The 25,060-nt window shown below is 39.8% G+C and overlaps 1 protein-coding gene across 12 annotated transcripts in view; it reads right to left on the reverse strand.

Annotated features, from left to right (window-relative positions):
- Nucleotides 1–25,060, reverse strand: part of tenm4 (teneurin transmembrane protein 4) — a 239,348-nt gene that overhangs the window by 95,817 nt on the left and 118,471 nt on the right. For 6 of the 12 annotated variants that reach the window (XM_056258769.1, XM_056258767.1, XM_056258766.1 and 3 more), the window contains 5 exons: nucleotides 20,605–20,703; nucleotides 19,040–19,275; nucleotides 9,357–9,521; nucleotides 4,940–5,154; nucleotides 3,396–3,612 (listed from right to left, as the gene is read on the reverse strand). In XM_056258769.1, the coding sequence (XP_056114744.1) occupies nucleotides 3,396–3,612; nucleotides 4,940–5,154; nucleotides 9,357–9,521; nucleotides 19,040–19,275; nucleotides 20,605–20,703 (932 nt within the window). Of the gene's footprint in view, nucleotides 1–3,395; nucleotides 3,613–4,939; nucleotides 5,155–9,356; nucleotides 9,522–19,039; nucleotides 19,276–20,604; nucleotides 20,704–21,562; nucleotides 21,638–25,060 lie in introns of all 12 variants that reach the window. The other 6 variants (XM_056258774.1, XM_056258771.1, XM_056258773.1 and 3 more) reach the window with 3 other exon arrangements.

Here is a 25,060-nt window from a genome sequence, read left to right on the forward strand (position 1 = left end):
ACCTGTTTACACCCAGGTGTTCATCATAAAAATGTGATGATGAAAATGCAATCACTGCGCGATTTTCCATTTCTGACACTAGCTTGTCACAGAGAAGAAAGAAGTCAACCAGTGTTTACATGTTTTATGTAACAGCAGTTGTTCTGGGCATGTGACCTAAAACGCAACTCTTACTGGTTGGCCAGTTTTCTTTCCAGTGCAATAGAATCTCGAAATTTAGAGCTAAAACGGTCCCATTGATGGCATGCAAACATTTGTGTTGGTCCGAACAGATTTATTAATATCAATTGATTCAAATTAAATAGTTTTTGGCACTGGATTTTCTCTCCGGTGAAACTGCGGTTTAACTCCAAGTATAAGCAATAGGAATGATTACACCACCTTTAGGCTCTTGAACTGATCTGACATTAATTACTCCTGTTTGCTCTTGTTTACTGTTGTCCTTGGCTTCAATTTGTGATAAATATCTAATATTAGAACTGTTGTTGAAGGCCTGTCGGCTGCTCTGAAGGCCGAGGGACCAGAGCAATCAGCAAGCCACAGCAAGAGACGCATCCTTGATAACTTTGACAACAGAAGACCACATGGCGGGGACAAATGAGACTGTGTCGCGCATGGGACGGATACCATAGCTCCGTAATGAGGAGTCATGAGAATTATGGTGAGAGAGGCAAAAAGAATGAAAAAAAGAGAAGGAAACAAAAATAGAGATTCAAAGAGAGAAAAAGAGCAAGAACAATAGAGATATTCAACTTTAGGTCCCTTATGGACCACAGCATATGTGTACTCTGAGGAAATCTGTATTGCTCGGAGGTTGCTCTTCTAGCTCCGGAGATTTCATTGAGATGTCAAGTCTATAAAATGAAATGTGGATTGTATAGTATTATTACATTCGCCTTGGAAGACTGTTATAAGAAATGTTCATTTTGAAATCTGACTTTTGATTGCACAGTTTGAAACACTGTCAATGTAATTTCAGGAACTCTACAGATGTCATGTGTGATTACCAGGGTCTGAGATGCAGGAGACTTAAGAGTCTCCATTTGCAATATATTTAATCTCACTGCAATCTATGGGAGACAAATAGAAATATTAAAAATCTCTTTGCGATTTCTTTTCTATTATTCACATAAATGCATTAAGGAATGATATTATGGAAGTGTGCGCCGGTAGTGACCAAGTGTCAAAACAAAAATGTCTCGTTTCCTGAACAGTTCCCCGCCCACGATTGGTCAAGACAAGAGAGCCACGCCCCAATCTCACACCACTGCTTGAGCCAGTGCCATTGGTCAGGAAGCCAAAACAAATAGTGTAATGTTTTGAAAACGCCTCAGTGACAGTGTTTACTAAGGGCTTATTCAGTGTTTCTGTACTGAAAACCGGGTGCAGTTTGAAGGTCGCCATCCACATGACCTACTTTCTTTCAGTCTTTCTCACCCTCTCAATCTCCTTGTTCTTCACCTCCACTTTCTGCCTCCCTCTGAGCACCACCACAGCTCACAATTAAATCAACTCAGGCATGACTCCTATTCCAGGCCCTCTTTCTCTGAAGCCCACCGTCTTGGCCCTGAACTGCAGGTGGCCAACAAACTCCCAATGGAGGTTGCTTTCAAGAGCGCCGAACACAGGATAAACAGACTGGCTCCGCCACCCTAAACCACCGTGTCATGTCTCGTATATATAAGGTATCGTATTCCACCCTTGCTGGGGGTGATAGGGCGCAGTGCCGTCTTTCCCCAGATGAGCATGAACTGCAGAAATGGATGTGTGGCAGACACACTCACATCGATCGACAGGCTGGCAAACCCCTCCTCCCTGCCGTCGCAGATGGACCATGGCCCAGGAGCGTTTAATTAAAGAGCATGTGAGAACAGCTCACAGCTGCCACCTCTACGAAAGCTGAAACCTCACGACGGCCTCGAGCTCTGCCCTCCCTCCTGACGCACTCATGCTAATCAAAGCCGCTTTCAGGATGCGGAACGGAAAGGACAAAATCAAAATCGCCTCCATCAAGCATGGCAAAGGATGGAATGGCAAAGTCTTTCACAGGAAGAAAGAATCGCACGTGAATATGATCAAATAATGACCAATAATATGCATGGGGGAACGGAAGGGTCGTCAATCAGAAGCTTTGAATCAAGGCCACTGTGTTCTATGCAAATAGACAGCAAATGGGAAGCGGGATTTCGCTGGGAGGCACTCAAAAACTAACAAGAGTCTTACGAGCCATCAGTGAAGAACACACGCAGGCATAGAGAAGCACTGCTCATTTCCGCAATCTTTCTTATTCAAATCCACCTTGATTACTCTGTAGAGGTCTAGGCTGGCTGAGATAGCAATGCAAAAAAGGGGAATATCAGTGATGGTAGGCTCTGACAAGTAACACGGTGCAGGTGAAGATTTCTAGCAATGCCTTATTCATATTTTGTTTGGGGGAAAAATGTTGGATAATTGTGGCCGGGATTGTCTGCCAAAGCCATATCAGTTCGAAGATTGTTTAGGCTTATGATGAATACATGAATTGAGAATGTAGTTTCAATTTGGAAAATGGCATGTCAATGAAGAAGCACCAAAGCGTCTAAGCAAGAATAATTTTGGCCGCAATCTAAATGACGACCTTTCCTTATATTGTCCATATCATGGTGACATACGCCCTATTTGGTGGATAATCTCAAGGTGGAGATTGTCGGTCAAAGTCATTTATGGTTTCGTTGGTTGTTTTGGCTACATGAATTTAGAATGTTGTTTGGCTGCAACCTAAGTGACCACCTGTCCTTATATGACCATTTCGTGGTGACTTGGGCCATATTTGGACGTTAACGGACTGAAATAGGAACATGAGGTCGATGATTTTACTGCCATCTGATTACAAGATCAACCCTAGAGAAAATCTACAGATGAATTACTTACTGTTTTTTTTTTTTTTTTTTACAAACAAAAGGGTCGTTTAAGGGTATTTGATCGAAATCTGGACTACTAATGGACTGCTACTTAAAATCGAAACTACCAGTGGACTACTATTTCATCAGAAAAATGCATGCTTCAGATATCTGTTTGAAATTAACACAAATAAAATTACAATGTCAATCCCATTCCAGTGAATGGGAACTGAAAGAAAATGAAAATCAAGAGATTTGAAACTTTTATTACAATGGCAGGTTTGCATAATGCTGGTTTTCATTGGCAATGCCAAGTTGGAATATGTCACGTGCCCGAACACATGTGAATCAGACTTCCGTGTTCATCAGAAAACATGGCTATTATCACTGAAGATCCATCCAAACATTCTTTTACACATTTCACATTACCATTTGCACATTTAAACGTATATATATTGCATTATTTAAAGCAAAGTTTTAAGCTCTAGCGTCATTGCCATTTAATATCGTACTAACCGATTGCAGTTGTTAGAAAGGACACCTGCTCCGTCTCCTTCCCATCATTGTATATAGCCAAGTGCCAGATACCCGAGTCCATGTACTGTATAAAGCCTGTATCGTGACTAGTGAGTGGCACCAGGCTCCGCTGCTGGGCTGGAAAAGGAGGACCCTCGAGACCTGGAAACCCTTGCGACAGGAGTCGACGGCCATCCAACAGCTCCACAAAGTCAAACTGGAGACAAGGAGAGACAGACAGACCACAAACAAGCATTAGGACTGACACATGAGCCTTCAGGAGCTGATAAGTCCTACACGTTGGAGCCAACAGGAGCTGGTCTCTAAGGGCAGGTTGAGACTGCGAGAACAGGACTAATGCTAGGTGTGAAGAGACAGCTGCTCACACTGTACCAATTTATGCAAATATATGTATTGAATCTCACACCTCAAACCTGTACAGTTTACCTCTAAATCATGTCATAAAAAATTTATTTTTGAAAAAAAATGTTTATGGTAGTAATTTTTTTGTTTACTGCCTTTTATTTATGCTGATTTTAATATCATTGTTTATGTTTATGTTTAGTTAAAAAATATAGTTTAGTTTCTTATTTTTTTCTTTTTGGTATGACATATGACCTTGGCATTCTTGTTTGACAGTTGTTCATAAGCCAAGTAAGAAATTAAGCCATAGCATAGCATTAAGCCAAACATTGCAATAACAGTTTAAGACTTTATTTTCCTCCTCATCAAACACATTATTCCTTACTGTATCTACATGTGCTTTAAAGCTTACAAAATAAATCTGTTTGCAGAAAATTGAAGAGGAGAAAAACATAAAAGAGTCTATCAACCAAAGTCTTGGAGTAATTTCCAGTGACACAATACCACTGCACATATATGAACCAAATCAATAACGAGAGGCAGAGATGCTCTGTGTTCAATACTATAATTAAGTGTCAGTTTATGTCAAAGCCTTTAAGATGAGTCTTTGAGACGATATGCAACAAAATGAAATGAAATCTTGGGGGAATATGCTACTTCTACAACCTATTGACAAATGAATGGTGAATGAATTTGTGTGTTGGGGGAGACAAACAAATAAAATTGGAGTGATTCATTTTTGATCTAAATAAAAAAGCTCTGATACCTTTTAACGGAAATAGGATAAGCGTTTGTAAGGTCGTTTTGTTGTTTCGATGTTAAAATACATAACACTTTTCAACCAATGGTTTAAGTTTGGAGCTGGACTTCGTTTGACTAATGGTAGATGTAATGTTCTGGAACATCTAGTTCCACAGAATCTACGCAATTCAGCTTTTAAAATGAAAAAAAAAAAAAAATAAACATCAACAATTAGCGGTTAGCATGCACACTCCATTTAAGACAAGTGGTTTTGATTCCGGACTGAAGTCTCTCGATCCTGTTCACCCTCTTGTCCTAAAATTTTTTGTTATCTCTTTCTACTTTAATTATTAAAATGCCAAAACACAAACAAATATCCAAACATTCAAATGAAAAGGCATAATAAACATTGTTTAAATATTCAAAGTTTTCTGACCCACCTGTGTGTGCGACGGAGGCAGGCCTCTTCTCCCGTAGATCCCCACCAAGGCATCTTTACTAAGAGACACATTAAATTTGAGGTACATGGGGTGGTCGATGAAGACCTGCGACCTCCAGAAGATTCCAGGCGGGATCAGCTGAGCGACTTTGCGGCCCACGTCTATCTCGCCCATGTCTATGAAGCTGTCCTCCGGGAAAAAGCCATCTAGTTTACCTGTGGAAAATGAGATCTATCAGTCAGCTCGACGCCTCATATATCTACCATATGGTGCGAGGAGAGGGTCAGTGTACTGGGTGAATGACCCTCTTGGTGATTTTCCATCACATCAGGAAAAAATAGCCACACTGACCATTGACCGTAAAGCTGCAACTTCACTATACAGGTACTAAAACTCAACATTTTGTGTTTGTGGGAGATATACATTTGCTGTTTTTATAAGTTTAATATGAACAAATTTTGCAGTTTGCAGTGGATTTTTTAAATGGTTTTTACTTGTGTAGTATGTATTAATATAATTTTTTATATTATGAATATAATAAATGGATTTAATTTATACAACATACTATAGATAGATAGATAGATAGATAGATAGATAGATAGATAGATAGATAGATAGATAGATAGATAGATAGATAGATAGATAGATAGATAGATAAAAATATTTGTATTAAAATCAAAAATCACATCAAAATTATACAAATAAAATTAAAAACTGGTAAATTCTTATTTATCCTCAAACCTTTTAATAAACTTATATTTAACACTTAACAAATGTATTTGTTCATACTCTGTGTATATATATATACATACATATACACACACATACATAAATATATACAGTACATATACACAAGAGTAAAATATTTGATCAAAATGTCAAATTTCAAATATTTTTTTTTGTGCTGTCAAACGATTAAAATAATTAATCGCGATTAATCGCATTAATGACATAGTTAACTTGCGATTAATCGCAATTAATCGCACATTTTTATCTATTCTAAATGTCTCTTGATTTCTTTTTGTCCCATTATTTTTTCTCATTTTAATGCTCTTATCAACATGGAAAAGTGGATCGGCTTGCTTTCTGCAAATGTTTTTTATTGAAAACAACATTGACATATACTGTGTTCAATTTCACACTAACATTCTCACTTGGAGCAAATAATCTCTCACACAATGTAACACTGTCCATCAATAAAAGGGTGAAAGAAATACTGACGAGGTCCTGATATTGACGAGGGGGCGGAGAATACGCATCAGCTGTGTGTGTGTGTGTGTGTGTGTGTGTGCTTGGCCATCATCAAGTGGTATTTCAGACTGGACGTGCTGTGATGACGATAGCTCAGTTCACAACGACAAAACACACAGATCACTTTGGTCTTGTCAATGGAACCATTTGGCACCTTTTTAAAAGTAAACTTTCCATTCAGAATCTTATTGGCATCCATTTCGGCGTCTCGCGCTCGTCATCCACTCAAAACGTAACGTTAACCTACAGTTTGGCCGGATCGCAAGCCCAAACAAGTGTGTGTGGCGTGCCTGTTGTTTTGTTTCCGGTCTAGCTAGATCCACTTGCGCTTTCAAAACATCCTCGCACGGCGCAAGCCATTGAAATGAATGGGTTTCATAGCGCAGCGCCGCGCATGCCGCGTCCTGTTGCAAAAGCATGTGAAAAAAACAAAACAAAGTTTGCTAGGCCAAAAAGACCGTTAATCGTGCGATAAAAAAATTAACGCCGTTAAAATGGGTTTGCGTTAACGCCGTTAATAACGCGTTTAACTGACAGCCCTAATTTTTTTGTATTGCTTCAAAAATAACTACTTTTTTATTTCATTAAATTTTAATTTGTTCTCGAACCTTCAATAAACAGATAAACCATAAACAGACAAGTGCAATTATGGTGACAGATGTTTCAAGTCAAGTGATTTGGAATTTGATTCGGCATTAAAACAAGTGATTTATCTATTTGTTTTATTTTTTGTACTTTCAATTATTTACACATCAGAATGTTTTCCGAGGCAGTGCCTCCCTCGCATCCTTGGAGAAAATGCCTCTGCACCTAATGTTGATGTGCCCTCCTCATTGGACCCTGAGGAAAGAGCAACATCTGCTCACTCGGGTGGATTGGCCAATTTCCACAGTGATGGCGACAAAAGCAGACATCCTTGCAAAGAGAGCCCAGAGGACTCGCAGGCAGCGTTCGCGTCGGGCTACACGCACTACAGCAGATGGTAGTCTCCTCAAAAGTCAATCATTTGCACTTTGCCATATCTGGAGAGACAGGACATGCATTCCCGTCTTCCAATTTACCACCTCCACATAACGCATTACCACATCAGTCGCAATTACACATCTTGTGAAAATTCAGCTATGCCGCATATCGCCATTGGGCGAACTTGCGAAACTTGTTGAGACCATGACCGGGTATTATTTCACACAAAATCAAAGAAAAAAGCAAAAAATAAGAAATGATATGTTCCATTTAAAAAAAAAACAAAAAAAACAAAAAAAAAAACAAATCTTCAATACAAAGTTTGTAAGACTATTAGGACCAGCTATTGCCATTAAAATCAACCAATTAATAATATGTCAGTTTTTCTTGTACTGGCTTTAATTTGTGATGATTTAAATAAGAATAACTTATAATAATAATACAAATATTGTATTACGTTAATGGGAACTTCTCATGAGAAAGTAAAGTGGGATGGTTTTGTGTGTGTGTTAACCATTTTTGAGAAATAAATTAGCTTGGATCTTAAAAATTTGAGTCGAGGCTCAATGACCATGGGAAAATGTTGAGAACAGTTGAGAACCACTGTTATAAAGAGTATTTTTTATTATTATTTTGGGGTGAAATAACATTCACCCACAGATGGCCAATCACAGTGCCCAAGGAGTAAAGCTTGGTAAAGTTTGGCGAATGGAGCAAGGAGTAAAGTATGGCGAATGCATGAGTTTAAACAATGTCTCACTGGCACTTTCCAGATAACATGTTTATGGGTAATTGAACTGATGTGCAACTAGACAGTGCAACGGTCAGAAAACCTCTCTGATACAGTGTTAATTTAAGTTAATACCAGGGATGTACAGCACAGGGATGCTAGATTGATTTGCTGTGTTCCTGATGACAATGTTACTCTGACAGTCAGAATTAAAAAGCCGGGCCTATTGATTTCCCCTCAGCCGCAGATGCCACTCAAACGGAGGAACTGCCACGGCCTCCATGTTTGTGGTTTCGCTCGCTCTCTCTCTCTCTGCCAGCTGCTAAATGAAAAAAGACATCTTGGTGACTCATCTAAATGGTAATGGTCTGATCTCCCACCTTTTGTCCGAGGCCTGTGGCAAATCAAACGGCTAAATATGGGTAGTGCTCACGGAAAAGCGAACTTTTCCTACTGTACGAACTTCTGTCTCCATGACCGTGGGGGTTAGTGTCTGCTTTCTTCCGCTGCCAGGAAAACTCTTGTCCAGTCTTGGAGATGAAAGGAATGCATGGCTTTTTGGATGGGGCAAGTTCTAATCTGCCTTGAGCCCCTGGATACTCAATCCCTAAAGCTGTGCCATTCGTTCTTCCAGGAACAAATAATACCCTTCCCATTTTCCCTGCAACTTTCATTGGATTGTAATGCAGATCTCATGGCAAGCAACTGAGACTGGTCACAGCATGGAGCTGGCTGACAAATAATCCTGGATCCTTTGAAAATCAAAAATAAGACGTTATAATACTGGCCAGCACGGAGCGAAATTAGCAGGAGATGAGTTCATGCGAATCTGGCAGGAAATTAGCTTGAAATGTTGGAATGTGTTGTCGGATATGAGATGACTGAAGGGCATGAGTTCAAACGCTTGGCCAAAAAAAAAAAAAAAAAAAATGTTTAAGGTTAATCAAGGCTGAAAGAACTTCTTATTTTTTCCAACCAAACTTCTCGAGCTGCTGCCTTTTTTAACATCAGGGCTGCTATTTATCTTCACCCTAATAGGGATCGCTTTTTAACACATCTCAAAGAAGTCAACATGAAACAGCATTCACAATCTAATTATCCAAGTGAAACGGAATATAGTTAACAAAAAATTAAGGGCAGAACTTGTTAACTGGACATTTCATGCTATACTGTAAAAATGTGTTCTATATAAAGATTTTTGAAGTACATTTTACAAGAAAATACTATTTCAGTCATCCCACTTAAAAATTGTGCATTTATTAGTTTGTAATTTACAAATTTACTATAATTTCTGAGTTGAAACTGTTTCTTCACCACTTTTTTTCCCACAGTGTAGAATAAAGCCAAATCCAAATGTGAATAACACCAGAATAACATACAACAATGACACATGCGTAAAAACCACCAGGAACAAGCATTTCAAAAGTAAACAGTAATTTGTGATTTCATATAGACTTAAAGATTTGGACATACCATCATCTTTGCTTCCTCGATCTGGAAACTCTAGACCCGTGTTGCCCAGAGGCGGCAAGCCCAGATCTGTGGGCAGATGAAGGCCACTCGTGTTGTCCTCCGTCAGCTGGTAAATCTGCCTCTGCATTGGCTGTAAATGCCAGTTGAGTCCGAAGAGGTGCATGGCTGCAAGAGAAAGAGCGGTACCAGATGGTAAATTTACTTCTGTTGGAGCAGTGATTCCTGAGCATGTGCCTTGCTGTACATTAGTGTAATTAAATTAGATTCACCAAGGAATACTATAGACACTGCATCAGAAAATTAACATCCTGAAGGCTGTGGGGTAATTAAACCAAAGCTGTAAGAAAACAAATATATTTTGACTTGATTAATCTTTGGCAGAGTTTAAGAGCACCAAGAGAACCACAGCAGACTGCAGATTAATATGCAAATATGATGTCATCGCTGTTGTTGGATTTGAAGAATGGACAGTCATTCATTATCAATTAAAGATAAAAGGTATATGTAATATAGCAATATGTATGCAAACTGCATATATGGCATATATAAGTTTTGTATATAAAGTATAAAGTATATACAGTATTTCTTCTGCTCACCAAGGCTGCATTTATTTGATTAAAAATACAAGGGAAAAAAGCAATAGTGTGAAATATTATTATAATTTAAAAGAACTGTTTTTATTGTAATGCATTTTCAATTATAATTTATTCCAGTGATCAAAGCTGAATTTTCAGCTTCATTACCCCAGTTTTCAGTGTCATACGATCCCTCAGAAGTTTGGGGTAGGTACGATTTTTTTTTTTTATGAAAAGAAAATTTGATCAAAAGTGACAGTAAAGACATTTAATGTTAAGAAAGATTTCTATTTCAAATAAATGCTGTTCTTTTGAACGTTCTATTCATGAAAGATTAATGAAAAAATCATGATCTCCACAAACATGTTAAGCAGCAAAAACTTGCTTCAACATTGATCATAATAAGAACCATTAATAATAATTGAGCACCAGTAATAACTGGTGTATGTTTCGTGGCACTGCGTAAACAAACAATAACTAAAAAAAAGTTGTCCCTTATGGGCAAAAGAATAATAATAATAATAAATGTTGAACAACCCACAGACAGAAAAGCCAGAGCCCACAGGGCAACTTTTTTTTTTTCATCCCCATTAACTTGCTAATACCCCCAGTGGCTAAAGAGACAAGGAAATGATCAAGTCAGCAGGAACACAACAAGAGGTACGGATGAATGCATGAGCAGAACCAGAAGACACAGCGATATTTCACAAGGTCAACAAAAGAAGAAACCATTGGGATGAACTCTGATGGCGCAGTGAACAGGGAAGGAGGGGCCAGGCATGATGGATCACCAGGACAAGAATGGTCAGGACCAGCTTAGCCAGGCAAAACCTTGTCCTGGAAGTCTTCAGTCAGCAGATAAAATGCCAACAAAAGGCCTTTGGAGCTCTTTCTTACACAGTGGAGATGGAAGTTCTAAGCACATGATGTAAATAACCAAAGAATCCAGTTAAGCTTGTGAAGCTGGGCTGAATACCAATTCACACTAAGTACTTTACTGGTAATTGAAAAGTACACACTGTTGGGTATGCGGTAAAACAGTATGACAGATTCACTAACATGCATCGAACACTGTTTGTGTTTTTTGCAACTGTTACAATATTTTCTGTTACCAGAGTTGTACATACAGAGACAACTATAAGTCAATCATAGGGTTATTCCCCCAAAAGTGTAAAAACTGTGGTTTGGAGGCACTATCAAAACATCTTTGTTTGAGCATTCAGACCAGCCTGATTTAGCAACATTGGTTCTACCATTGGTTGGAAGTTAAAGGTCCTGTCCCAAACGGAACCCTAAGCCCTTGAGATCTTCCTCCAAGTCTACACTTTCGTGATGTAATGCCGTTTTGACTCCGGTAGAAGTCTGGCAAAAGTGAGCATCGAGGTCGTATATATGCTGCAAAGGGGGCGCTCGCGAGCACCCTTCTGAAACCTAAAATGAAAAACGGGACACCCTACGGTCATGTGGACTTAACAGACACACGCATGTGGGTGCCACTGTGCCATTGGATGAGATAATCTTATAATGCATCTTATAGTACTGATAGTATACCTATTGGGATGCAGCCAAAGTATGTAAGACAACTGCTGTCGGCACCAACTATGGTGGACTATGGCAGTGTCGGAGTAGATAAAACAAATGATCTCGAGCCTCTTTCGGATGCTCCATTTGTCTCCCTACATGAGTTCCTGTTTCTCCTTCATAAGTACAGAGCTGGTTTCAAATTGCACAAGTGGTTTTCCTCTGCCACACTCTCTTGACAACCCGTAGTGACAATTCGGGGCTAAAATTACTTTTCCGCTCCACTCAATATTTCGGAGAGGTGACAATGTATTTGTTTTGTGTCGCAGCAAATATCTTGTCTCAATCAGGTTGAGAAAAGGTCTAAATGAATGATTTATTCTTCTGTCAAAACATTTCTGAAAGAAACGTATAGCTGGCATAATTACCAGACCTCCACTCAATCTTGATTTCTGTGTGAAAGAACACTAAAATTATTCAGCAGATTTTTAGATTAAAGAATACCAAAACAAAAATAAGGAAAAAAACTTTACAGTAAAGGTGATGATACACAGGGCAACTTTTTGAGCAATGTTGCTGGGCAATCTTGCCGAGCGATTGTTGCTTGGGCACTTTCCCATTGAAAATGGGCAATACATTTCTATCTGGATAATTTAGATCGGTCGTGGGCCCTGTGTCTCATCTGGTTGCCCGTTGACGGCAACATTGCCCAGCAACATTGCTCAAAAAGTTGCCCTGTGTATCATCACCTTAACACTTCAAATGAGGCGTTTACGAGACAATGCTCATAAGGCAATGCTCATAACCTACACACCCTGTTAAAAAACATTGACTATCAAGCCCTTTGTAGGTACAGTATATGAAGTGCTGTGAAAAACCCTTTAAAAAAAGTCCAACCAGATAAAAAAATAAGACAGACTAGAACTTTATCTCAAATAATCAGGAAATGTCTGGCACTGGACTCCATAGGAACAAAGCAATTCATCAATTCATTTTTTTAGCATCATAAAAATCATTTCCTGGTGTTGGGTGTTATTTTAGTTCAAAATAAAACTGTGCAAAGAACATAACTAGAAATAGAACAAAGTAGTAGAGGCACTTTGTTTCTTAGTGTTGGTGGTGGGGGACTGTCGGGTACAATAATAATAAAAAAACTAAGAGGGAAATGCCTCACTGAGTAGGGGCTGATTGGCTGGAGTGGTGTTTACAGAGGGAAAGATGTGTCTGAATTCATTTTCAAAGAAAAACAAAGAGCTTTGTCTAATTGCTTCATTGGGCCTTTGCTTGGATATCCTCTGTCCTGCTTTACATGTTGTAAAATCAATGATCCTTAAGATTCTGCAAAGATGTGCTTGCCCTAGCTTAACCAGAAGCATCAAATTGGCAGTTTTAAAAGCCCAGAGCACGGCTCACAGACTGCGGATCAAACTAGTCGTGACAAATGGAGAGTTCTGCTTCGCATCCCTTTGCATGTTCAGCCATTAATTAAAGCCATATTACTTGGTAACCACCCCACATTTACTAAACGGTGAAAATGTGGCCTGAAAAACGATGAAGCCTTTGACAGGCGTTGCCATGGCGGATGAAAGTGGCCATCCTCCAGCTTACTCAATCAATAGCCATTTGGAAAATTGCAGGGCACGCATTTTGTTGATTGCATTCCGACAGATTTGGACCATTCTGACGAAAGATCTGAATGTTGCCGTTACTTTTGCAAGAGAGCATTTGTGGAGGCGATAAAAAGTCGTGGCTGCCTTGAGAGACAATATAAATGCAAACGACCAGGCGCCTCCGCCCCCGTCAGTACCGCTGGAATTGACTGTGTCAAAGGCGGACAGACACGCTATGAGACAGATGGCTTGGTTTGTCAGCACCCGAGATCGAGTAAGGCATTCCTCTAGCTCACTCTCTTTTTCTGCAGCACACTGGTTGATTTGTGGCTCTGTGGGAGGAAGCGGAGAGTGCAGTTGGCGCATGGGCAGTGGACAATTGAATCTAAGGCATCATGGGTCTAGGTGTCATTCCAAATGTCGAAGTAATTGCTCCTTCAAGGGGCCCATCTTCCATCTGGACCCCTTTGCTACTATCTAGCTCTGATGTAAAATACCTCACACTTCCTGGCCACCCCCCGCAACCAAACCTCATTATGATTTATGTCCGAGCTGTCTCGGTAACTATGATTTCCAGAGTGCGTTGGAAAGAGTCCAGCTTATGAAATATGTTCCCCTGCCTAGCCCAAACTCTTCCATCATCCAAACTCACTCAGTCTCTTTCTCTCTCTCTCAGCTGTCACTCAGGCTTCATGAATACAGAGCAAAGCAGGGACAGGTGGAAGCGGTCTAAACTGGGTGTTTTTAATGAGGGTCCCGCTGGAACGGCAAGTGGAAAGACCCCACGACCTGTTGAGAGTAAAACGGCAGCCGTGCTGAAATGCAAGCGACCCTGCAATCTCTGCTTTGGCAGGCCACTTTGGCAGATTCGTGCAAGCCAAATAGGAAGCAGAAAGCTTGAACAAACTACTGCTTCAGTCTGAGTGGAACACAAGGCTCATTACTGTTCCACTTCTGTGTTTGAAACCTTTGCAACACCTCCTGAGAAAACAGACAACAAAAGACACTATCTATTCCACATTTACCTCCAAAAAACAAACCACTAAACACAACAAACACTATCCCAGGTCAAAAAAGAGGACAGTGCTGCTATCTGTGGGAAGGGTAGTCCCAGGTTGAGAAATGCCATTTCTTGCTCATCCATCATAGAATGGACAGGGCGCATTAGCAAGCATATGGTTAATTAATTCCCCTTAGACACTTGAATGGATGAGCGTTGAACACGGCAGCTCTCAGTCCTCTCATTAGCCATCTAATTACTCTGACACCCCTCCTGTAGAGATCCTGGTGTGCAAGATCTTTAGCACTTTTTGGGCATCCATCTCATATTCTACTGAATCTTCATCAAGAAACTTACAGTATCTAAAAACAGAAAGGCAGATGTGGAGGTACCAGACACCACTTTTGCAAACTAAAGTGAGATAACCAAGATGACAGGTCTGAGGAGTGTCCTTAATTTACACACAACAAAAGTAGGAATTTGGAGTTTACATTGATTAAAACAGAAGGTTGTTGAGGGAGGCTACTTCATTCAGTGAACAGTTTGTTCTTGAGTTTATCTTTCAGGTCTTTGTGGATTGCTTTATTTGAGCACACATGGATTTTAAGCCCTTAAAAATCACATGTAGGTGAAATCAATCTGCAGACAAACCAGTGAGACCTTGGAGAGCACTCTTGAGAGTTAAGTTTCCCCAGTCAGGAGTGCCTCATCTTTTCACACAAACTCCCAGTGGAACTTCCTTTTTTTCTATGTGCCCTTCTCTGGTCTCACTTCAAGTTTAGACTGCTGACTATAAATGAGAGGCAGTGAAATGCACATCATCAGTAAGTTAGTAGATCAAAAAGTCTTAAGCCATTTTTTCACGTTCACTCTGAAGCTTACAGGAATCTGTCAGGAGTGAATAATATCTACACTCCAGTCTGGCCACGGAGAACGCACTTTCTAAGAATGGCTCCATAAAACAGCTCTGATTTGGCAGACAGTTAATAGTAACTTGCCAATTGACTAGGCAATTTTTATCCACAGAGATGCTACACTAATTGTACAGAAAGTTCCCCTGGGATAACCTGGTGCAAAGTATTATGCTCAAGAAGACTGTGGTGGCTGAGCAGGACTGTGACCTAACTTCCCAGTTACAAAGTAATTCATATTTAGGTCAAAAAAAGTCCCTTCATTATAATTTAGGCTACCACAAGCCAAAATGTTGCAGTGACACAACCGCACAACCTCTATAAGACCTATAAACACCACCAGTACTTTCAACCCCAGAAAAACCAATCCAATACCTTGTGTTGACAAGACATGTAATACAAAAATATACTTTGATGAGGGCAGAACTGAAAATACATCTAGCTGGTTGTTATTCTGGAGAAAAAAGGGACAGAAAACAAAAGATTGTCACTTCAAAGTCAATAGACAGTTAGTGAGTGTCTTGTGGCTATGAGTGAGGTTGCATGTTGGGAGGTAAAATGAGGGCCCAGCGAGCTAAGAAATGAACACAGAGGGAAGCTGATGACCTTCAGATGCCGAGGACATAATGACCTTCTTAATGAGCATGCCACCACTGAGAAAATGGCACACGAATCCCAATTTTGCGATCTCACTCCTTTCAAGGAAGCAGTTCTTGCAAACTACACAGAAAAATAATAGGGGGGGAAATAGCTAAACTATGCAGCAAGTCAAAAACATCTGTCAGGAGGTTTAATTGGGTTCATTAGACAACACAGCTAGAGTTACCAATTACAGGCCTACATAATTAATTGCACTTGAAATTAAATATATTTTCTCATCAGCTTTTAATTAAATGTGACCCCTTGTTGTTGATTGAAACCCAGATTCTCAGGGTGAGCAACGGTTTCATGCGTGTTTACCTGAGGTGCACAGGGAGATGAGCTTGATTTTGGAAGAGGGTTAGGATGGGGTGGGGTGTCTAATTACATGAAGTGATTAAGACACATCGGGTTGGTGGGCTTTGCAGGGCTCCTAACAAGGTCAGAGCTTAACTAGCCCTCCAGCTAACTCAGAGAACAGCTTCATTAAGCTCAGTGCTTAGGCCTTTAATGTAGACAATAGTATCTAGTTTTGTTCCAAAAACATAGTGGGCTTGTTCCTATAAGCTGTTGCCTTTTTTAGACAGTCTTTTCAAGGATAGCTCAGATAGCATGACACATTTTTTCCAATGCATTCAACACTTTTAAAAAAGCATGACATTGCTGCCTACTGAATGGTCGCCTGAAGCACGTCTATGATGCTTTATAGTTAGGCAGCATACTAGTTTTTGGAACACGGATCTCTTTTAAAACATTGCAAGTTGCCACACTGTATACTACCTACATGCTACCCTCTAAGGCAGAATCCAAACGATTCCTAAAAGTGATTTAAAACATTTTACTTAAAGCAGCTACTAAGGTCAGTCACTCCACGCCACATAAATAGTGTACATCAAACAAAGCACACATGATTACCTTAAAATGCTTCAACGGTAGGCTGGTCATTAGCGTTTTGAACAAAGCTGAGCAATTAGCATTATCAGCTAACAGAATTTTAATTTAGGTTCCAAATCAATGTAGAGAATCACAGGGTAGCAATTAAGTTTTTTTTTTTTTTTTTTTTTAAATAGATGAATGGAATGGATGGATGGATGGTTAGAGCTCATTTTAGTTCTGTTGCAATGCATATTTATTCTCAGTGCCTAAGCTGTGGAAAGCTGTTTATCTTTAATAATGAAAACACATCTGTGAGATCTCCATTTGTATGCACCTTGTGCAAATGACTTGAACTCAGCCCGCCCCGCCCCCTTTCAACTTCAAAAAGTATTATTTCATTTTGCGGGCTCTGTGTTAGATTACACAGAACAATTTACATTCAAAGCAGACACACATTATGCAAACCCATTTCAGGCTGTCCTCTAAAAGATATTGGGTTATACAAAACATTTTTGTTATTATTGATTTACTCTCGAAGGAATGGACAAACTTTATTTGGAACCGCTTTAGACAAGCTCTTATCTTCTCACATGTATGTCGGATATTCCACTTCTTTCATGGGATTATACGAAATGCATAACAGAATTGTTAGCAGACACCTAGTAACACTCTGGACTAATATAGTGCAGAACTAATATAGCTGTACATACAATGTATCACAGAGAGTTACTGATTCTATGTGTTAACCACGCAGGAAAAATCAAATCAAACTGTTGCTATGGCTCAATCATATCTCACTTAATCTGTTGTCCATTATTGATTTGGTTCACTGACCAAGCTGAATACAGTTGTGGGACATTGAACTTTCCTAACAATGTGAGAGATCAATAATGCTCACTGTAATCTGCTGGAGCCGAGCTTTCAAATGATTGAAAAGTGAATCACATACGACATCTTTATATGCGTCACTACTCTGTCACAAGGCGGAAACAGATCAAATTCAACACAAAAGTCATATCAGTTCAGTGAGATGTACTGATTACCATCAGCAGCTTGGATTCAGAGAAGTGCTTAAATGACAAAAGATTGCTTCAGCCTTTAGGACAACAATATAACAAGTACATAAACAAGTATAACAGTTTGCTGACCACCAAGTTGGTTTCCACTTGTCAGGATTTGTCTGATTTGTCATTTTTAAACCGTTTCGTGTCCTGTCAGCTGGTTATCCTGGCAGACCAGGTAAACCAGCTAAGAGTAGCAAACCCCCTTCAAGCTTTTGGTTTTTTTAACCCTTAAAGGGATAGTTCACTTTGAAATAAATTTTTGATATGTTTTAGCTTACCTCAAGGGCATCCAAGATGTAGGTGTCTTTGTTTCCGCAGAAGTTTCAATTTTGATATTTTTAGGTCAAACCGTTCTTGTCTGTCAGTCATATAATGCAGGTCTATGGTCACCACCTCAAAGAGCATGCACAGAGAAGTCCAAATTAAACATGATTTAATGACTCGTAAATGTAAGTACACATTGATGGCCTAAGACATGAAACGAGCGGTTTGTGTGAGAAAACGAACAGTATTTATATCGTTTTTACCTCTTGTAACCACAGCCACGTCCAAGTGATCTGAGGGCGCAGGCGATTCGGTCTGTGCGTTACAAGAGGTAAAAACGATATGAATACTGTTCATTTTCTCACACAAACCGCTCGTTTCGTGTCTTAGGCCATCAATGTGTACTTACATTTACGAGTCATTAAATCATGTTTAATTTGGACTTCTCTGTGCATGCTCTTTGAGTTGGTGACCATAGACCTGCATTATATGACTGACAGACAAGAACGGTTTGACCTAAAAATATCAAAATTGAAACTTCTGCGGAAACAAAGACACCTACATCTTGGATACCCTTGAGGTAAGCTAAAACATATAAAAAATTTATTTCAAAGTGAACTATCCCTTTAAATGCATAAATGTGAATGAATGCCAATCATTATTACATATTCGGGTTTTAAGCGACGCTGATCTATATCTAACACAGATGGATCTCTACCTGTCGCAATAATATAAAACTCTCCAGAAATTAGAGTAACAATTACAGAATAATAAAAATAAAGCATATTTTGTTACCTTTTGGAGCTTGGACAGGTTCAGTTTGAGCAGATTGAGTTTTATACCATCATCGCTGTCCTCGTCAGAGCTCATTTCCCAGTGCATTCAGCACATTCGCGTTCTCAAACATTCTCAAAACTATCATTATCAACATCTTCATAATCAATATTTTGATCGCTGACAGCTTCTTCACCAGATCCACCTAATATTTGATTGCGTTCAGTACTTGCTCTGCAGTAAATCGCTGAGCCATTTCAAATTTTGCTGATGATACTTCCTATTCTCTTGTTTTCTGCCTGCGGTAACTATGAGTGAAACGTCAATTCATAATCGTATGCGTTTAAGGGTTAAAGAATAAAAAAAGAAACCCATAAGCCATCTTTCATATTGGTCACATCTTTGACGCAGTTGTAAGGGTGGATGAGGACGTAGAATGGTGAACTTACCAATAAAGTAGGCCAAGAGGAACACCAGGGTGACGGAGATGAGGATGGCACTGAGGGCAGCACATTTCCAGTTGCAGTGCTTATAGGGTTTCTTCAAGCTGAAGGCAGGCCGTGAGAAGGTGTTCCGTGGCAGGGGCCGGGGTGGAGGCGAGTATACCGTGCTGGACGTCAAAGGGTAGCCGGGAGAAGTTGTGCAGTACAAGGGCGAGGTCCCGCCAGGCTTGAACAGAAAGTGTCTGCAGAGATGCAAAAATGCTGTTGCTTATGTTCAAAAAAACATGGGCCGTTGGAGAGCACTGTGTGATGAGTGTTTTCTCATCATGTTAAACGGTATCTGTAGAGTGTGTAGGCTTGTGTTCCCGCACTGGTCAGTACTGCTATCGCCAAGCACTTTTCCAAGCTGTTGCCATAGCCACCTCTAAGTGCTGGCTGGCAGCGAGACGCACTGTGCCCCGTGGGGTGCGTTATATCGAAATTTTGAATCAATATCAAATTTAATTTACAGCCCGAGTGACCACAGTGGACTCTTGTTAATACAAGCCCTTGTGACTTCTAATTCACCCTAAGGGTGCGTGTGTCAAGAAGTTGTGGGATATTGCAGGATGTACATTATCAGGACAGCTTATTCACTGTGGCCAGTTCTCTTGAATTGAGATGCTACTGTAGCTCAAAAAAGCTTAGTTAGTTAGCTGGTGTTGTAATCTATGGTTAAGTCACTGACTTGGAAAACTGCTGTCAAGCTGTACTGACCGGATGAGGGGAAACTCAGAAACAAACATTAGCCTAATGAGGTACAAGAACAGACTTACAAAAACTCTTAAGCCTAGCACACACCACAAGACAGAAGCTTGTTCAGCTTGCTCCCCTTCATGTTTTAAATTTGACTCATCTGCGACCAAAAAGCAACGGCAGTAGCCTCTTAGCATGTCTCACCGAAGCTATTCCAAATGTGTGTGCACTAGTGAGACACGTCCCAAGATGCTCCGATATCCTTTCCTGATACCGTCCCCTACTCTCATCCCTAGTTATTTCCTGTCTCTCTTTCACTGTCCTGTCCAACTAAAGACTAGCATTAAAGGGATAGTTCACACAAAATTAAAAATCTGTCATCATTTACTCAACTGTTTGGTTACCCATATTCCTCAAAATATCTTCTTTTATGTTCAACATTTTTGGGTTAATTATCCCGTTAGGTTTGTACCTTAAATTTCACAAAAAACTGATGCTCTAAATCAGATTCTCTAAGAATAAATTGTGCCCACTAAAAGTGCTAAATGGAAAGTTCACTCAAAAGTAGCATGTTTCTGTCTTGTAATGCGCACTTGGCCTTATGAACAATTCCTTAGCAAAGAATGCTAATGCATTCAGGGTTAATTAAAAAAAGTTGTTAGTTTGGTGTTAAAAAATAAATGATTAAAAACATGCAATTCATATAGTAAGTGATAAAAAAAATGTTAGATTGTGTTACAAATTGCACTATGTAATGAGAAACAAGTGTGCACAGGTACCACTATGCTGCATGGCAAAGCAGATTCCGGCAGCCGCGGTCAGATCATGCAACATACCCATCAGTGTAAGCGCCGTCGTGGCGAGCTGTGGCCAGTATGTCCATCTCTATAAAGTTGTCCTGTAAAGTCTCTAGGAATGTCTGCTTTGCTATGTTTCTACACACAGGTGGAGAGATGGACAGATGGAACGAGAGTGAGACATGCGTGCAAGAGGGAGACACAGATGTGCAAACACAAAATGCGAATTTGTGTAAATGGACAAGAGTGGAGAGGCCGACGAGGACAAACAAACCCCATTTTCCAATGACAGGGTGCTGGTGCCGGATCCAGCGCCCAATTTGGAACCGTTCCACGTTTTTCAACGGCAGGAAAAACGGTGTTCAGGGACATAAAAAAAAAACCCCTCTCTAATATAAACCCACTGAACTCAAATTATTAACCGACAACATCAGAGAACAGAGGGCGGGAGAATCTCCTCATCAAGTAATGTTTTTAAAACAACAACTCCTCAGTCTAGCAAGACTGATGTTAAACAAAACTAGCTCAAGCAAAAGCTTATCGTTTTCATTTAAAAAGCTGTTTATACTGGAAACGCCCACAGCGATGGGTATTTAATTAAACAACAGTTAGTTCTCAACCTTGAATCTAGCTGGCGGAGGTCCAAGTGTGCTGATGTTTTGTATAACAGCACAAAGGTATCTCCCAGCGTGTGAGAAAACAGCTTTGAATGTTAAAATGTTTTGGACACTTGCAAGACTTTTAAAAAATGCTAAGAGCTATGGTTTAAGAAACGTAGCCAGTCATGAAAACATTCGTCTCCCCAGCCAGTTGAAATGTGGGGGCGGTTCTGAAAGAGGTCCGCAGGTTCCCTAGCTGGGCACCAGCACCATTTCAGAGAACGTGGGGAAACAGAGACATCCTTATGGAACTAAAGTGCGGTGTGGGTTTTTTATCCCCGTGAAACCCAGTACGCCCCACCCGAGAGCGCTCACGTTCTTTTACTGCACACATGTACCTTGTGTTGTACGACCCATGCCCCTCTCTGCAAGCGTCCTGTTCTTCTCTGATAAACATTAGAGTATTCTGGCTCCTTTATGATTGTGGTTAGAAGAAAACAAGGCATTACTTTTCCATTCACTTCTTCACGTTCTTTGTGTTTCTGGGGCTGACACAACACTTTTTAGAAGAATCACACATTATACTGACAGAATTCCCAAGTGGTTATGCTAAATCCTGCTTTAAGACTACTTCTTTAGAAATATAAATGGTTTCATAAAGCAGAGGTTTATTAACATTCAGAGAGGAACTCTGGTTGCATTCGGTAAAGCATGTCTGCTGTAGCTCGGTTCCCCCTGAGATGGCTGTTCCATAAGGGAAGACTGAGATAATGCGATGGAGAAATGAACCGTCAACATGCACTGGGCAGGCGCAACACCTTCAATTCAACAAGAGAAAATGTTTGTTTTCTTTTCATGGTGGCTGTTCCAGACTGCCTGCTCGCTCTGCTGATTGTCTTTGGCCGGCGTATGTACATTTGTTTCGCTTGTTTGGGCATTGGGAGGCAAATTAAAGTTTTAAACGAAGGGGAGAGGGGCCCAGAGGCCAGTTTGGAGGAGTCAGAGAAGAATACAAAAAAAAAAAGCTGCCAATAAGAGAATGGCATTGCCTGGCTCTCGTCCAATGGGAGGGCTCGGTAAGCCTACATATCCAGGGACTCATCCGACCCATTCCAGCCCGCTGTACAAAAGTCGTGAGGGGAACCATTACAAAGCCATTAGCTAAAGCCTAAATGACAGGCCATCTTTCACTGCCCTTGTGGATATTGCTAATGGATATTCCAATTTCATCAGAGGGTTTCGGATAATTGATCGCTCTTTTTTTTTTTTTAGACAGGAGGAAGGGATGGAGGGTGATGTCACTGATTTACTCGGTTTCCGGCACTCTCCTCATGCCGCATGTCGGCTGGTGTGACCATCTGTTTCCCTTTCCCATGGGAATACCTGGTCCAGATTAAAGTTTGGGGAAAACCATGATGTTTAATCAGTCATTATGTTGCTAACTGTCCCTCCACAAATTCAAATTAACGTTCATTTTCCTGTTGAGTGGACCGTTCAGACTCATGCCGGTCACAAACACATCAAGAGGACAAAGAAACAGTTTCCAGGCAAATTTCCTAGTGCTTATGCTTATTATCAAACTATATAATGTGCAAAATACTTTCCTTTTGGTTTGGAACTGTGGAGCAGAGGTTACGGTGTGGCTCCAAATATGTTAAAGGGATAGTTCACTTTGAAATAAATTTTTGGTATGTTTTAGCTTACCTCAAGGGCATCCAATATGTAGGTGTCTTTGTTTCCGCAGTAGTTTCAATTTTGATATTTTTAGGTCAAACCGTTCTTGTCTGTCAGTCATATAATGCAGGTCTATGGTCACCACCTCAAAGAGCATGCACAGAGAAGTCCAAATTAAACATGATTTAATGACTCGTAAATGTAAGTACACATTGATGGCCTAAGACACGAAACGAGCGGTTTGTGTGAGAAAACGAACAGTATTTATATAGTTTTTACCTCTTGTAACGCACAGACCGAAGCGCCGGCGCCCTCAGATCACTTGGACGTGGCTGTGGTTACAAGAGGTAAAAACGATATAAATACTGTTCGTTTTCTCACACAAACCGCTCGTTTCGTGTCTTAGGCCATCAATGTGTACTTACATTTACGAGTCATTAAATCATGTTTAATTTGGACTTCTCTGTGCATGCTCTTTGAGGTGGTGACCATAGACCTGCATTATATGACTGACAGACAAGAACGGTTTGACCTAAAAATATCAAAATTGAAAATACTGCGGAAACAAAGACACCTACATCTTGGATGCCCTTGAGGTAAGCTAAAACATACCAAACATTTATTTCAAAGTGAACTATCCCTTTAAGATGAGTGCTTATGTGGGTGATTTGGGTTCAAGTCTGGCTTGCAACATTTCTTGACCTTAACGCCCCTCATAATTTCCTGCCACTCTATTAAGTAAATCTCACAAAAGATAGGTCTGAATTATATTTCACTATAAAACAAATGTGCAACAAAATAAAGTTAATTTTAGGATCAATTAGGGAAAATTCTTGTTCATTGAGAAAATTAAATCATTGTCATTGCTATAACACAGTGATAACCCTGTACAGACACAATCTTGCTTTCTTTTTAATTGAATTGAACATAAATATATATTGTACAACAGTGTAGTATAGTATATTGCAAAGATGTATACTTATGTAGTATAAATGTATACATTTTTCAAATGCATATTATCTAATTATATATACACCAAAATGCTGAAAAAAAAATTACTGTATATTTATTTTTAACATATCTTTTCAGCATTTTTGTTTCTGTAATGACATATGGTTTTTGGGAGATATTTGGGAAACCTACTTTAACTTTACAATCCCATCAGTAAATCATAACGACTTTGAGATCCGAGACTTGTGATGTACAGATGCTCTTAGCACAAATATAAACTTATATTTATTTCAGCTACTACAAATGTTTTGAGACATTTGAATTGTTGGCTGGGTTGAGCAGAGCAGGAGGTGGAGGTAATCTGAGTATCAGTATGTATCATTTCTCTTCAGGCTGGTCTGACAGCGCTGATTTGCCTCCGCCATGCATGAGGAGCAGCCTGAGCAATGCAAACAGACATCTGAGAGGTTCATGACTGATCTCCTCCACACAAGTGCCTCAGATAGAGGCAAACAGAGCAAGGGCTGATGGGAGATAAATATGGAGAGCCGAGTTTGTAACAAAGCCCCCTTCAGAACCTTGAGAGAAATCGCCATCCATCTATTGCATTTCGGGCTTGAGATATTAGATCAGCAACACTGCCCGGAAAGCCCAGGAAAACAATACCTTTCTCTTGTTGTATATTTACTCATGTTTTGAATGCATTTCGGCCAAATACAGGAATTTACACAAAAACTGAGTCGTATGAAACTTCCATACGATGGACCGTAAATTCAGCTATACACTTGAGGTCATTCCTACTATCAGCAAATTTTTATGTCTAATTATACTGTATTTTTATTAACAAATAGGGGAATAAAGATGGAAAACATGAAAAACTGGCAATTTATTAAGAAATGCACCAGGTACTTTCAATGTTTTCCTTATCGAATTAAAATGTTTCAAACAAAGCATGTTTTAATGAAAATATTGTTTTAATTACCAATCAACTTAGTCTTCTGTAAAATCCCTTTAACTAACTAAAGCCTGTCCCTTGAATGTCAACATCCTCCAGGAAGTGACATCATTTTGGCGGGAAAACAAACACCAATAAGTATTATCAATAGATTTGGTGAATTTAGGTTTTATTCGATTTCTGTGAAGTTTTGTGGTATGAATTGGTTTGTGTTTCCAACCAGTTATATAAAACATCAGAAAACGGTATAAAAATATGTCAAAAGACAAAAAATATCTTCAAGTTCACACCTCATGTAAGCTAACTGGCTAACTTA

The sequence above is a fragment of the Rhinichthys klamathensis genome, unplaced genomic scaffold (genome assembly GCF_029890125.1).
Source record: "Rhinichthys klamathensis goyatoka isolate OS25496 unplaced genomic scaffold, OSU_Roscu_1.1 h1tg000159l_1, whole genome shotgun sequence".
In the NCBI taxonomy this organism is placed as follows: Eukaryota; Metazoa; Chordata; class Actinopteri; order Cypriniformes; family Leuciscidae; genus Rhinichthys; species Rhinichthys klamathensis.